Source organism: Crocodylus siamensis, chromosome 2 (genome assembly GCF_052110815.1).
Source record: "Crocodylus siamensis isolate JL-2025a chromosome 2, ASM5211081v1, whole genome shotgun sequence".
Lineage (NCBI taxonomy): Eukaryota > Metazoa > Chordata > Crocodylia > Crocodylidae > Crocodylus > Crocodylus siamensis.
In genome coordinates this window covers 188,256,319-188,271,067 of record NC_143396.1, presented here as the reverse complement: position 1 = coordinate 188,271,067, position 14,749 = coordinate 188,256,319, and the positions used below count along the sequence as shown (strand labels likewise).

Below are 14,749 nucleotides of genomic sequence, written 5' to 3'. Positions count from 1 at the left end.
CATTACTAAAATCACCAGTGAAAAAAGATAATTGAAAAAGCTTGTTGAACACCTCATAAGAAATACCAAGGATTGCACAAACTTGGATTTTATAAATAATCTTCATTACTAGAAGCGTCTTTCCAGATCAAGGTTGAAATGTCAGTTGGACAGGGAAGTCTGTTCTGTACTCTAATGCTTCTGCAGCTGCACTGCAGATTGAGACAACTTCATTCTTTTTTTCTTTCAATTCAATGCATTTTAGAAGCACCAGCTTCATTAGCAAGTAAAAATTCTCATTTATTAGTTATTGCTTAGTAGCTGTTGCAACTTAAATGGTCAAATGCACAGGCACCCCGACAGCACTTCAAGATTATGCTGATATAACATAAATATTTTGACTAGTCAGTTTTTGGTGTCACAGATTACAAAGGAATGCAGAAAGTTTCAAGAAAATGTTTATTTTACAGATGTGCTTATGAGTCAAAGAGAATATTGGTCTTCATACAAAACAGTGTTCTGTACTATTTAAAAAAATGATTACACCTTTCCTTTCAAAGAAAATATGCCCAAGTATGACTTCTTGGCTCCCAGTTTAGGTATGCTGCAAATCCTTTTTAGGGCTAATTTCCCAGTGTATCATTATAATAAGCATTTGGATCAGGATAAAGGTTACCAGTATATGGATGAACATTCCCGTATGATTTCATATACGACAACACATGGATAGGCTCATCCACAAATTAGTGCTCCATTGGTTCCTCTGCCTTTTCTGCAGGCTCATCAGCAGGTGGAGCAGGCTTGGGGAGAGAAAAAAAGATTTTACTACAAAAGGCAAAAATCAGTAATAAGTCAGCCCCGTACTGGAATAAGTGTGCGCTCAGGTGGCCAAGTGAAATGCATGCCCCCCACCCTACATATAAGATGTAGACAAATTGGAGAGAGTCCAGCAGAGGGCAACACAAATGTTTAGGGGGCTTGGGCATATGACTTCTGAGAATAGGCTGAGGGAACTGGGCTTATTTAGTCTGGAGAAAATAAGACTGAGGGGGGATTTAATAGCAGCATTCAACTCCCTGAAGGGTGGTTAAAAAACACGTACTGAAACAAAAGTGCATCAGTCAATTAGAGCACAGAGATTACATGCCATCACTGGCCTACCAGTGTCAATTTATTTTTCTATTATACAAATCTTTATTCTCTTGCTGAAAGTCACTAGCCAAAACATGGGTTTTGTACATTTTCTTTTTTTTATTTTTGTGAAATAACCCTATAGCGATAATGCAAAAGTCTGTAGTTGGCCTGGGCTCTTTTCTAAGAACTCCCGTCACGTGTCCATAAAAAAAAACCCATCACACCTCCACATCTGACTACATCTTTGCCTCTAAGTTTATAGAGAAGATAGAAGTAAAATTATTCAAGCTAAGCTTGGGGGTGGGGGTTGGAAGAAGGATGGGAAGGGAGTGGAGTTAAATCCATTCCATGAAGGGATAATGGGGAGAGGGCTGATTCTGAGAGAAATGGAATTTGGCAGGACTTGGATAGTGTGAAGACCATCAAAAAAGTGGAGATATACTCTTATCAGTACACAAAAAATGCAGTTAAGGTCTGAGCCAATTGCAGCTGAGGTGAAAAGACAACCTGAAAAGTTTACTGTCTCACTTGGTAAATTACTTAATAAGTTTTGTGCCTAGTCTTTCAGCCTAGTGTTAACTGTTAATCTTCAATAGGAAGCAACCTCAAACATTTTCAAAGTTGTTATATTAAGAGGATGTTAAAGATATTTAAAATGCCCATAAATATTAAGTAAATTGTTAAAGGATTAAAACACCTTAACTTCTTTTGCTTGCCTCCCCAAAAGCTATAATAACTTGACTATATTGTATCACCTATATACCATATCTAACGCACACATACCTTTCTCTGTGGTCTTTCCTCAAGACCTTCTAGGAATGGTGCAACATCATCATCATCATAGATGGTAAACTCCATGTCTTTGCCAACAATTCCAATAGACACATTCTGTAAAAGACAATTTTTAAAAAAACCTGAGAAACTGTATCCTGGTAATCTACATACTACAATTGTAGACTGCAGCTGCCTGCCAAGAGCACTCTGCCAAATGCATCTCCTTGAGGGAATAAAAATCAAGATATTTGTTTTGTGGTAAGCTGCTTCTTTCTGTAAACAAAGAAAAGCAGGGACAGTTGCCCTCTAAGAACATTACTGCGTTCCAAGATACTGTTGGTCATAATGCAGCTTGATGATTTCCGACTTACAACTCTTACAACTACTTTTGGCTCTATGTTGCACCATTTTACAGACAAACATGCCATTTTACAAACGAATCATCCATTTTTTCACTACTGTTGGCTTTACACAATATTTTAAAATTATCTTAATGTAAGAATTTTAGTGAACAAAAGTGACTAAGATGACAAGTTTTGACAGACTCTAAGTTTTGACAGTATTCTAAGACTTTGAGCCAAAGCCCCTGGAAGCAGTGACTTGGAGAAGAGCACCTGCAGAAGTGTTTACTACACTTAATCTTTTTGCACAGGATAAAAACTCCATATGACTTGTTTTATAACGAATTTAGAGGACAAACACATACTCCCTGATGCAAATTCTTAGCTCAGATACACAAGCATAAATCCAGGGCTATCCATGTCAAATCCATACACTGAATAATTTTAGATTTTATTTCAATCAAATTTAACATGATTTAAAGGTTATTCATCTATCAGAACTATCCCCAATGAACCTTTAAGTACTGTCATTCTTCTTTTCTCTTCTAGAATCTCTTCACCTACATGTGCACTTGTTTCTCATCTAATACAGCAACAGTACTTAAACATAGGTTTTAGGGCACAGCTGTCCAATGTCAGTGTGGCCAGAAGATAAATACTGTACGGGCAGGGATCTTCAAAGGCAGTAGCAGCATATGGCCCACTAGAATGCCTGCCATTGTGTCGGCTGTACCAGAAGTATGTAGCCCCCTCCCAGCCTCTCCCTTACCATGCAGCAGGGGGAGAAGTAACCACATACTAGCCCCTCATGGGCCTAAAGTTGGACAGCACTATTTGAGGGAATAGTAGTCAAAATGTATTGGACACAAACTACTAGTGAAACTAAAATTTATAACAGAGTATGTAGAATTTCTGCATATATGAACCAAAACACAGGAAGGGTTGGCACCATGGATGTAAATTTGATTATTTCACGTGATATTTGGTAATGATAAATTCTCATCAGATATTGAAAGTCAGAGCTCCACACTTGAAATGGGGCTTAGAGAACAAACTACACTTTAAGTTAGTAGACATTACAATAATTAATCCCAGCAGGGACTTCTGGAAATAGTAAAAATCTTAGCATTTACCTTGGTAGTCAGATCTTGTTCTGCAGGAAGCGTTTCTCTCAGGGCACGCAAACCATGTTTAACTAGTTCATTTAGATTACCTGAAGATAATATGCAATTAGACAATTAAAATACCTACAAACCTACAATATTATTTCTAGAGATCCCCTTCACTTGCATCCCATTCTAGTTGCAAAAGCAGGCTGGCCAGCTCAGACCTTAGAAGTTCCTAATTTGCTTTACTGATAGTAAGCTGTACAATAGACACTAGGATATCAGAGGAAACTGCTCTCAAGACTGACATCAGAAAACTAATATTAAAATCTGAATAAATGGCAACTAATTTATCACCTTTATGTCATAGTACTTCAGATACTTGGTAGTAGATCACAATTATTAAATATGACCATATTTACCTGAATTTAAGTTGCCCCCCCAATAATTAGATTCTATACATGTATAATTTATAAATTTGGTAGTTTTCCAGGTACAGAACCTAAGTATTGGAGCACTGTGTTAAATTCATCCCACTGCTACAGCTAAGAAAGCAGTGGCTGGAGGAGTCAGATGGCCCCCTAACCCTCTGCAGCCTTCCTGCCCCCTCACCACCTGCTTCCCCCCAATCTCCACCTTTCCCCCACACTCCACAAGCTCTCTCTCTCTTTGCCCCCTGGCTCTATGCAGTCAGCCTCTTTCCCCACTTCAAACACAGCTTCTGCCTCTCCCCCTCACTTACTATCAAACACTGCTCTGGCATCGTTCCCTCTCATAGCACAGCACCTGGAAGAGCACCCCCTGTCAGCCATGCAGCAATGCTGGCACTCCCATGCCTGGGAGAAAACCCAGGCTAAGTTGGAGCTGAGCTGTGGCTGAGAGTAAGGGGGGGCAAGGAGAAGGCAAAAGCTCTAGAGGACTAGTGTGTTTGTGGGGGGTGGGGGGGAGGAACGACACACATGACACATGCCGGTTAGGAGACTGCAGTAAGTTTGACTCTGGCTCCAACCTGGGCTCAAAGCCAGTCAGAGCTGCAGCAACCACCTGCCCCCTTCCCCTTCCCAACTTTGTATGCAGATCTAAGAAAGGGGCTTTTCCCACCCCCCATGCTGATTGAGGCGAAAACCTCATCTTAGATCAGAGGCAGGCAATTATTTTGGGCAGAGATCCGCTTACTGAGTTTTTGCAAGCGATTGAGGGCCGCATGATAGGCAGCCAGGGGCAGATAAACATTAATTTTCTAAATTTTTAGGGGCTCCACAGGCTGGATAGAATGGCCTGGCAGGCCACATCCAGCCCCCGGGCTGCATTTTGCCCACCCCTGTCTTACATGCAACTAAATACAGTGAATCATTTTGTAATAAACAAGTGTTAGAGCAGGTATAGCTTCTTCTACAAAAACAAAAATCACTCTTCCTATTTAACTTTGTTTCAGCTTCTCTGCACAGAAGCTTTTCCTTTATTTGGTTTAACAGACAGGAAAATGCAGTCCTTTCCATCCAGTTTCACTCTCCGTTTACCCTGTTATTTGTACTTGGCTTTTAAATTTTCTCCTTTCACAGAGTAGTAACTATAAAAACAAACACAAAATAATCTACACATCCTTTAAACATCACTAAATAAATAGAAGTCATCACTCACAGTCAGCAAACTCAGCCATGCGTCTCTCCAAATAAGTTCGAGCTGATTGTGAACGAGCGCCAATGGACATAGCTTTGCAGTCAAAATAGTTAGCAGAGGGACAGGTCTGGAAAATGTGAGGACCCATATCCTGGCAAAAGACAAAATAAAATATTTATACATCAAACATGTTCAGGAGGACTGACTGCTTCCTACAAAGATTTCAGCCTCAAGATAAATCATGTGTAATGTCAGCAAGGAAGAGAGCAAAAACCTTTGGCTGATCTGTTAACCCTCTAGCTGCAGGGTACAGCATGCACTGCTGGCTGCCTCTGACTCGAGACAGGCTAGGCAGTTCAGCTCCAGCAGGATCTACCTTCAGCTAAGCTGGCAGGTGCTGCTGGCTGAGATGAACTGCCTGGCTTCTCAAGCCAGACAGACACTAAGCTGACTTGGCAGGTGTTACTGGCTGCCCACTTCAGCTATGCATATGATTGAGCTCTCTGTTCCCCAGTTTCCTTGTTTAAGACATGCATCCAAATACCCAGGAGCTAATTTCAGAGAAAAAGTACATGGTGTATGAGAGTAAATATAGCATTTTATGCATCTCCTATTTCAAATCCTGTAGATCAGGGTGCTACCCAGAACAAGTTTTTACATTTGTGCCAATAGGCTGAAATGGAGAAAAAAATTTAAAAAAATAAATGTGATATTTGGTATCTCATTTTGGTAAGCCTTGAAAATGCAAGATTTATACCACTCTAATTTTGGGACCCATATTTAGACTTCTCTCAGATTTATACTGTGTAGATGATACCCCAAAACTTCTACATTGTCTGTGGAATAAGCAGCTTCGTTTAATATGAAGAGGCAAGAAGGCCCTTGGCTGGTAATGGGCATTCATATAGCAAATTTTGCACCCTGCAAAAACCCAAAATACTATTTAAAATGAAAAAAATGTAATTTGTTACATTCTTCTGTCAGATCAGATCAGGAAAACAGCATACTTTACTTACATCATAGCCTGCAATCAACAGTCCTACACCATATGGTCTTCTGCCATAACGCTGTGTCGGTATTTGGGTTTCTTAAGCAAGTTAAGGAATCTTTTAAAAATAACATTTCAAAGTAATTTGTTTTCATTTTAATCTTAAACAAGCTAGAAATATCCATCCAGTATCTTACAGCAGAAACCTTTTTTTTTTTTAGGGGTGCGCTGATACAGATTTTTGGGGCCGATACTGGTAGCCAATTTTTAAGGAAGCATATTGGCCAATACCAATCCAATTTCCAATACACAGGTCTTCACCTTGAAGAGTTGCACCCAGCTGGTAAGTCTGGTGTGGTGGAAGAGGAGGGCAGGGGTGTTTGGGGGGCAGCGTCTCCTGCCGCTGCACACTGCTCATCTAGTGCTCGTCTGGAAGCTCCCACTGCTGCTCCTGCCGCTTATCCAGGAGAGCATGGGGGGAAGGGGCATGTGCCCCCGGATCTGCCTGGCCAGGAAGAGTCTGGCCCCAGCCCGCCCTGCACAGATCCAGGGGTACATGCCATCCCCCCCACCCCCTGTGCCCTCCCAGACAAGCAGTGGTGGGAACTGCGAGACAAGCACTGGATGAGCAGTATGCAGTAGTGGAAAAGGCCCCCCCCTCCCTTCCCACAACCCTCCCCCCAGCCCCAGCTGGGCAACCCCTGCCCCACTCCCTCCCTCACCTCGGGGGCCTTGATCTGCACCCCCCAACCCTCCCCTCTCCCACCACATCAGACTTACCAGCTGCATGCAGCACTCCACACTGCCATCTCTGCTCCTTCCTGCCTACATGCTGTGCTGCAGCTGTACACACGGGCATTTATCAGACAAATTAATCAGCCACATCAGGTCGATTTCCGATACAAAGAACATTTTCTTTATATCAGTGCCAACCCGATATTGGACTGATGCCTCAGCTCCCCTCTACTTTTTTCTGTATTAGAAATATCCTTTCAGGGAAACAGATTTCATTCTTCATCTTGAACGCCAACGACAAGGTCTTCACCTCCAATAACTGCAGCCCCAACTCATCCCAATAGCCTTTATTTGTGTAAAGCACTGAGGACATTCCAGATCAAACAAGTATGTTGGATGAGTGGGTTGGGACAGAAGGGCAGGAAACAAAAGCTGCCCTCACTTCACCAGACTCAGCACTGCATTAGATTGTGCTCTGGTTACACACATGCTTTAACTACATGTTGCTACCAGCTCACGATGAAGCTGGCTGTCCTCAGCCCTGATCAGCCACTGCCTTCCTGACTGAACAGAGAAGCAGCATCTGTCAGGGCTGGGGGAATGGTACAGCATGCCACCCTCCAGCCATTCACTAACCCCATCCCACCATCATCTCCCACCCATGCATTAGTAAGGAGAGTGCATGAGCTAAGACTGGCTCTATGACAAGAACCATTCTTCAAGGAGCTGGGTTGGAGGCAAACTGACCCCTGCTGACTTCTTGCTCCTGAGGCAGGGGGCTGGACTCGATGATCTTCCAAGGTCCCTTCCAGCCTTAATGTCTATGAAATAGGACCAGACTAATAGTTTTTCCAAAGAAATTACTAGTATAGTCACACAAGTAATATGATCAATTTTATGATCAATTTAACTCCCTTCCCTTTGAAGCACCTGTTATGTTATCAAGTAAAGAGTGTATGAACCATTCATTGTATTCCACTAAAGGCTGAACCCTTTCCCTCAAAAGGAAACATTAACTGGAACAGTGTGGGTGTTCCAGAAAATGAGTATTCAAAATACTGTTTTGAAAAGGTAGACAAGGTCCCCTGTACGGCACTTCATTTCCTCATCAACCCATTCAATGGATAATAAAGGATATCCTCTCAAAGAATGAGCAAATAAGATCTTTACATCTATTTCCTGTTAACTTTCAGGGCAATGTGTGTTTGTGTCTGAGAAAATTGAAAATAAGCATTGATGTATATAATCAGCTATAAGAACACACTAAAAACTAAACTGAACTTTAAGAAAAACAAAGTCATAAATGTCAAAAATGTATTTTCATAACAAAGAGGATACTGCTCCCAATTAGAGACACTAAACGTGACACTGGAAGAGGCCTATCAAAAACAAATCTAGAATCCAGACACTCCTGACGCATGAAATTGCTGTAAAAGAGCAAAACACACACAGATTACCAACACAGTGAGGTTTTTCCTGCTTGTTTTTCTGCATAAAGCTAAGGGACAACACAATACAATTTCATTTTATGACCCATGATTATTTAGAGAGTTGACCACATAGCTGACAAAAATATTACAGCTGCAACAATATAAATGAAAGGAAAGTAGAAATTTATGCAGATTGAAGAGGGTCATATGAAACAAAACAAATATAAATTAAGATGAAATATTCCTTTGTAATTTTACTGAAAGAAATCATATTTGAGTGGATTCTTCATTACCTCTTCTTTGCCTTCCTAACCAAGTGAGAAATATCGTTTACTTGGTTTACATTTATCCTGTTTACCAAAACCACAGTTGAAAATTGAACCTTTCTAGAGCTTATTTACACCACCATCTGGAAGAATTATTAGAAAGCAATGTGTGATATATATTCCTCATACTGCACACAGATTTAGGAAAGCCAGACAATGACAGAGAATAAAGTCTAGGAGTAAAATCCTAACCTCACTAAATGGGAATTCCTTCACTCACTTCTGCAGTGACATTTTAGCTATATTCATCTCTTGTATAGTACTAAAGACCATTTAAAATAGGCAAGTTCCTAATTGGTCATAAAATCCCATTTAATAACTACACAAGAAATGTACAAGCACTTTTACCTTATGTATATACACAATATATACTCACCATAACAGTCTTGCATCAGCAGTAAGCCCAGCAATTGAGATGCCAATATGGTTGTCAACATAGAGGATTTTTTTCTGATGAGCAGCTAGCTCAGACTGTGCTCTCTACATCACAAAAGATCATAAATCATAAAAGTTACTGTGGCAGACTACACAAACCAATAAGTAGGGACCTGTTTTTAGCATTCATAAAAATGACTGAATGCAACCTCACAAAAGAGCCCAAACTCTGTAACCTTGAAAAAAAAATGTGAAATTAAAGACCAATCCCACCTGAAGAAGAAACGTATTGATGGAAAAGAACTGGGCTTTCTAACTGGAAATACATAAGTACAATATATTTTAACTTTTTTGCATTTAACTGCAAATATGGAGATTCCACTGAACCAACTTATTTTGTTTTATAACTATATATTTTCATCTACTTCTTCCATTTTACAATAGGATTAAGGCTCAATTCACCACCAAAGGATTAATATTAGTAGTTCTATAACAATATAGGAATATGATAATAAGTATTCTAAGGTACAATAAACAAAAATTTAGAAGACAACTTACTCAGCCTCAACTGCATTCTCATTTAGAGACAGAAATCTTTTCTTTACCATGCCTTTCTTTCAAAGAAAAGTCATTCTAAATTTTATTTTTAAATTTACCTTTAAAGCAACCAGAACAGCATGTAGTTTCGATTTCAGACCCACAGTAGCCGAGCCTTGCTTCACAGCTTCCATGGCATACTCTATTTGATGAATCCGGCCCTGCAGAATGAATTCAAATTTAATCACTCTAAAAATCAACGCTCCAAGCAAAGTAAGCAAGGCACTATGCACAAAGAGTAAAAATTAGGCCTATTTTAAATTCTATGAGAATTTTCCTTTTGACTTCAACTGGGACCAGAATTACCTTAGCTCAGAAATGAACATTAGCCACATATCTGAAAGTTATTGTGGTTTCATAGTTACATCTGCAGTCCAGTTATATTAATCAAACAAACTGTCAGCAAATTCCAGGTAAAAATAGCATGCATGAGACAACTGGAAGAAGCAGAACGCAAAGCTTGAGTATGCAGAGCTGAGACTCTGCCCTCACATGTCCTTGCACAATGTATCCATCTATCTGATTAACACAGACCAGAGGTAGGCAAAATATAGCCCACAGGCCAGATCCAGCCTGCCAGGCAATTTCATCCAGTCTGCAACTGCCCACCAATTAACTGCACCACATCCGGGCTAAGCACCTCGCTCCCACCCTTGCGTGCAAAGGGCCCGGCCCAGCCATTGCGCAGCTTCCAGGAGGGCTGCTGCTGCCACTTCTGCAGCTGCCAGGGGACCTGCTCAGTTTTTCTGGCATCCAGCGGCTCCTCGTCTCCCTGCCACAGCACTCGGTCCAGGCAGCCAGTAGGGAAGTGGTGGCAGGAGCTGCGGCTGGGCAGAGTGTGGGGCTGGCAGGAGCACAGAGCTCAGTAAGCAGGGTGTGGGTGCGAGGGAGGGGCAAATGTGTGGTGGGTCTACACACCCTTCCTCATCTCTCACAACCCCCACATATCCACATTCTGCACCCACAACTCCCTACATATACACCCCCAACACATAGCTACCCCCCCTCACAAACCCCACACCCCCACCCCACCATACACCCCCCTACACACAATGCATAATAGTACTATATTTTTTTTAAGGATCTCTGCATCATGGCTTGAAAACTTTACCAGACACTTATTAACCTGCAGCTACTGGAAGGCTTAGGGATGAAGATGATACTCATAATCTTCCTGTGTTACAATCTCACACCTCCTGCAGCTTTACTGCCATTAAGCAAGTAACAGCTACTTGGCTTTGAAATGAAGCGTTTCACTATAAGGCAGAACGCACAATTCTACAGTGACAATTTGTGGAGACAAAGTCTAGCAATGATGACTGTGAAAATCAACTTGAAAATAAAACCAAAAGTAAACCAAGAATGACAACTGTTTGAGAATGAAGGCTGCCTTAAGCAGATACCTCTGAGAACTGCTCCAAATCAAATAATAAAGCTCAGAAGGCAAACTGAATGTTTAATGTTTAGATGTCAAAATTATAAAGGCTATTTTAAACGCACATCTCAGCAGCTATATGTTACTGCTAAATCCATCAGCAGTGAAATGGTCTACAACGCTAAGACTTAAATTGTCACCTCTAAATTTTAATTAGCTTCACACTGAGATGAATGGACAGTTCATACAACTGCAGACAGTGGTCCAGAGACACTGCTGCATTAACTTATACTCCATTCAAGTTTTCAAGACTATTTCCATAATAATGAAAACTAGCAGCTTTTTCTTCTTTGTTAAAAACAAATTCTGGTTCACTAGATGATGATGTTTAATGGTGAAAGTCTTCATGATTAATAAATACAAGTAGAAACTCTTACTGAAGCATAAAAAGCTGAAAAGATTGACAAACTTTAAAAATAACCCACATCTTTAATTGTACCAAGAACCATGAAATAGTTTTTAGATCTCAAAATTCTGTAATTTGCTACAGTTATCTGAAAATAGTTGGACACAAAGCAAGGGAAAAGGATCATTTCAAGACGTAGTGGACTGAACTTCCCTCTATATCAAACAACTGCATTATTCACTGAATTGCAGTGTCTTTAACCATACTGTAAAAAATAATGGTTATCTATTATTTAATCGCAATGAAAACTCTTTGGCCAAGGGGCTAGTTTGTAATATAGCTGCACTCTCTGTAACAACATAATTGATGAAACTGACTAGTAGCCATCTATTTAAAGTCTTCTGAATAACTAGTTCTGTCAAGTTCAGGGCTGTCATTAGAGGCAGAAGGCCTGAGAAACAAGATAGCCAGGCTTAATGAAGCACTTAGCCCATACTGTCCCTGTGGTTAAGGAGCACTGTTTACACTGGGTTGTACATTGTTCACCCACGAAGAGACCGTGCCCTAGTGGAGTACAATGTATTTTTCAGAAAGCTCATTCTGAAGTCATAGACAAATGACTATAGACAAATTTATTTCTTAATATAAATGCAAATCTCAATACAAGCTTAACTATGGTACCATTATGAAGCATCTATGATTACATGGAGTGCTACTCCATGTAGTGTGCAGGGCAGGTTCCAGAATATATTTCTACTTGGAAAACTAAAACCTGGCACTGTGCAAAATATATTGGAGGAGCGTAGAATATTACAGAAAGGCAAAATCTCGAATCATTTACATACTCCAGCTCTTTTGCACAACGTGCAAAATCAAATATAGCTGCCATGTAAACTATTCTATATTTACAGAATTATGTTTCAATGACAAAAATAGTTTGCAGTGTTTGAGTACAATGGGGAAAGACACCCATTTAAATGTTAAAGACACAATAAAGTAACTAATCAGTATTACAAAAAAAAAATTTCTGAATCAGAAAAGGAAATAGCTCCCCTGCTATAATCCACCTAAAGAGCTAAACAGACCTGTGCAGATGTGTTAATTATTCTTTATGCTCTGCACCCAAGCAAAACACCAATTAATAATGACATAACAAAAAAAGCTTGTAATAAAATATTATTGACATTATTCTTGGAACCCTAAATTTAACAGCCCTTTGGTATCTTAGGGCAAACACCTGAAGAATAGCCCAGTCATTAGAGGACACACCTAAAACCAAGGACATGGGTTAAATTCCTTGTTCCTCAAGAATTCCTGGGTGACCATGGATGCATCATTTAGCATCTCTGAAGCTTACATGCCCTCTGGAAAACACAGATTCTAATAACTCACCTACTTTCCTGGGATGTTCCCGGGATTTTGAGGGAGATTTAAATACTGCAGGGATGGGAAAAGTAGATGTATAGTACCTGTGATAGGCAGCCCTATTCATACTGTGTTTTAGAACACTCAAAAGTCATTCAAGGAGCAATATCAGCTTGCCATGCTATTTAAGCTATCCTAAAGGGCCTGGACACTGAATGCCTGGATGCAACTGTCATCAAGAGAGAAAAAGGACACCAGTAAAAATGGGAAGCAAGTAACCACAATTGAAATCTTTTTACCTGAGGGCTCCAAACTGTGACATCATTGTCATACTGGTTGCGAAACTGAAATGAATATATTAAAACTTGTTAGTATGAATATATGCAGATAGGAAAAGAAATGTCTATTATATTAAAACCATTTTCTTTAACCTGAAACCAGAATTAGATGAAAATATAAACAGTGAAGGATAAATAGCACATTTAACTTGATTGGTGAACTTGCATCCAAACTAAAGCACTAAGGTGACAGGAAATTATGAAGCAGTAAAGCATTCAACTGTAGAGGCACCACTACCCCACTTATACAATGAAGCCTTTTCTTTGCCCAAGCAGCAAACAGCTGAAGGAAAAGCAGTGTATGATTCTCTCAGCACTAATATAAGCATTACATCATCTACACATCCCAAGCAGCAGCTCTGCAGAAAAGGCCCTGGGGGTTACAGTGGACAATAAGCTGAATATGAGCCAGCAGTGAGCCCTTGTTGCCAAGAAGGCTACTGGCATACTGGGCTGCCTCAGTAAGAGTATTACCAGCAGACTGAGGGAAATGATTATTCTCCTTTATTCAACACCGGTGAGGCCACATCTGGAGCACTGTATCCAGTTTTGGGCTCCCTGCTACAGAAAGAATGTAGACAAACTGGAGTGAGTCCAGTGGAGGGCAACGAAAATGGTTTGAGGGCTGGGGCATATGACTTCTCAGAAGAGGCTGAGAGAACTGGGCTTATTTAATCTAAAGAAAACAAGACTGAGAAGAGATTTAATAGCAGCCTTCAACTACCTAAAGTGGGGTTTGAAAGAGACTGTTCTCAGTGGTGGCAGATGACAGAACAAGGAGCAACGGTCTTAAATGGCAGCAAGCGAAATTTAGGTTAGATATCAGGAAAAACTCTCAGGAAGATAGTAGCAAAGCACTGGAACAGGCTACCCAGAGAGGTGCTGGACTCTATCTTTGGAAGTTTTAAGGCCCAGCTAAAGCCTTGCCTGGGATGACCTAGTTGGGGCTGGTCCTGCCTTGAGCAGAACGGTGGGACAAGATGACCTCCTTCCAACCCTCATTGTCTGTGACTATGAAAAACACCTGTTTTTTCTTTTATTTTTGTGGGGGGTGGGGTCCTCGGCTCCCATCACTTCCCCGAGGGGAGAGGCCCCGGGGCAGCTGCAGCCCTGGGGCGCCAAGTCCCCGGAGACCGCAGCGGTGCACGAGGGATGGACACGCGCTGCCATAAAGCACCGGGCGCCGCGCGGGACTGCACAGAGGAGCCGTCCCCGCCCTGTCAGCGCACCGGGGGCGGGGCCGAAGCCGGCACACGGGGGGATCTCGAGGCCGGGCCCGAAAGCGAAAGCAGGCGCAGAGCCGGGCGTGTTCCGCCGAGGGGGCAGGAGTTGCCCTGCCCTGCCCCCCACCCTGGCCTGTCCCGGCCTCACGTGCAACGAGGAAGTGCTTACTCACGGCCCCTCCCCCACCAGCCCAGCCTGGAGGCGCGACTCGGCCCCCCGACGCCGCGACCGCTCCCTCTGCCCTGCTCCGACCCGGGCCCTGGCCCCAAGCCTGGCTCTCACCATCTTTCTTCCCGCAACTGCGGCGTGAGCTCCCCGGCGGCCAGCTGCAAGCGCGACTCAGCGAGCGACAGGTTTGGACTGGCAACTTCCGCCACCTCCCCAGGCCAGGCCAAGTGCTCGAGGAATCATCGATTGGAGACGTGCGGGGGAGGGGCCAGCAAGTAGGACGCATGCGCAGAGTGGAAGGGAGGGTGGAGCTGGCTAATGGGTAAGTCTCCGAATGAGCAACGCATGCGCAGAGGGGGTGTGGAGGTGAGTGTGGTACATGATTAGGCGGCTTCTTTCTGTGTTGGTTGTAGCGCGGGACGGGATGAAGTAAAGACCAGAGCAAGTGAAGCCGGGCACCCAGGAGGG

At 42.1% G+C, this 14,749-nt stretch overlaps 1 protein-coding gene across 1 annotated transcript; it reads right to left on the bottom strand.

The window, feature by feature from the left end:
* Positions 1-424: 424 nt before the first annotated feature.
* PSMA1 (proteasome 20S subunit alpha 1) lies at positions 425-14,510 on the bottom strand. The gene is made up of 10 exons (XM_090032627.1): positions 14,396-14,510; positions 12,851-12,895; positions 9,465-9,566; positions 8,810-8,913; positions 8,016-8,104; positions 5,971-6,041; positions 4,976-5,105; positions 3,362-3,441; positions 1,897-2,001; positions 425-779 (listed from the first exon to the last, which is right to left on the bottom strand). Exons 1-10 carry the CDS (start codon positions 14,396-14,398, stop codon positions 723-725), a joined length of 786 nt encoding a protein of 261 aa, XP_089888753.1. The 5' UTR covers positions 14,399-14,510; the 3' UTR covers positions 425-722.
* Between the last annotated feature and the right edge of the window lie 239 nt (positions 14,511-14,749).

Coding starts and splice junctions, on each gene's coding strand:
- PSMA1 (XM_090032627.1), bottom strand. Junction 9,567..12,850: donor TCACAGTTTGGAGCCCTCAG/GTAAAAAGATTT, acceptor TTCATTCTGCAG/GGCCGGATTCATCAAATAGA. Junction 5,106..5,970: donor TGTTGATTGCAGGCTATGAT/GTAAGTAAAGTA, acceptor GTCTTTTGCCAG/GATATGGGTCCTCACATTTT.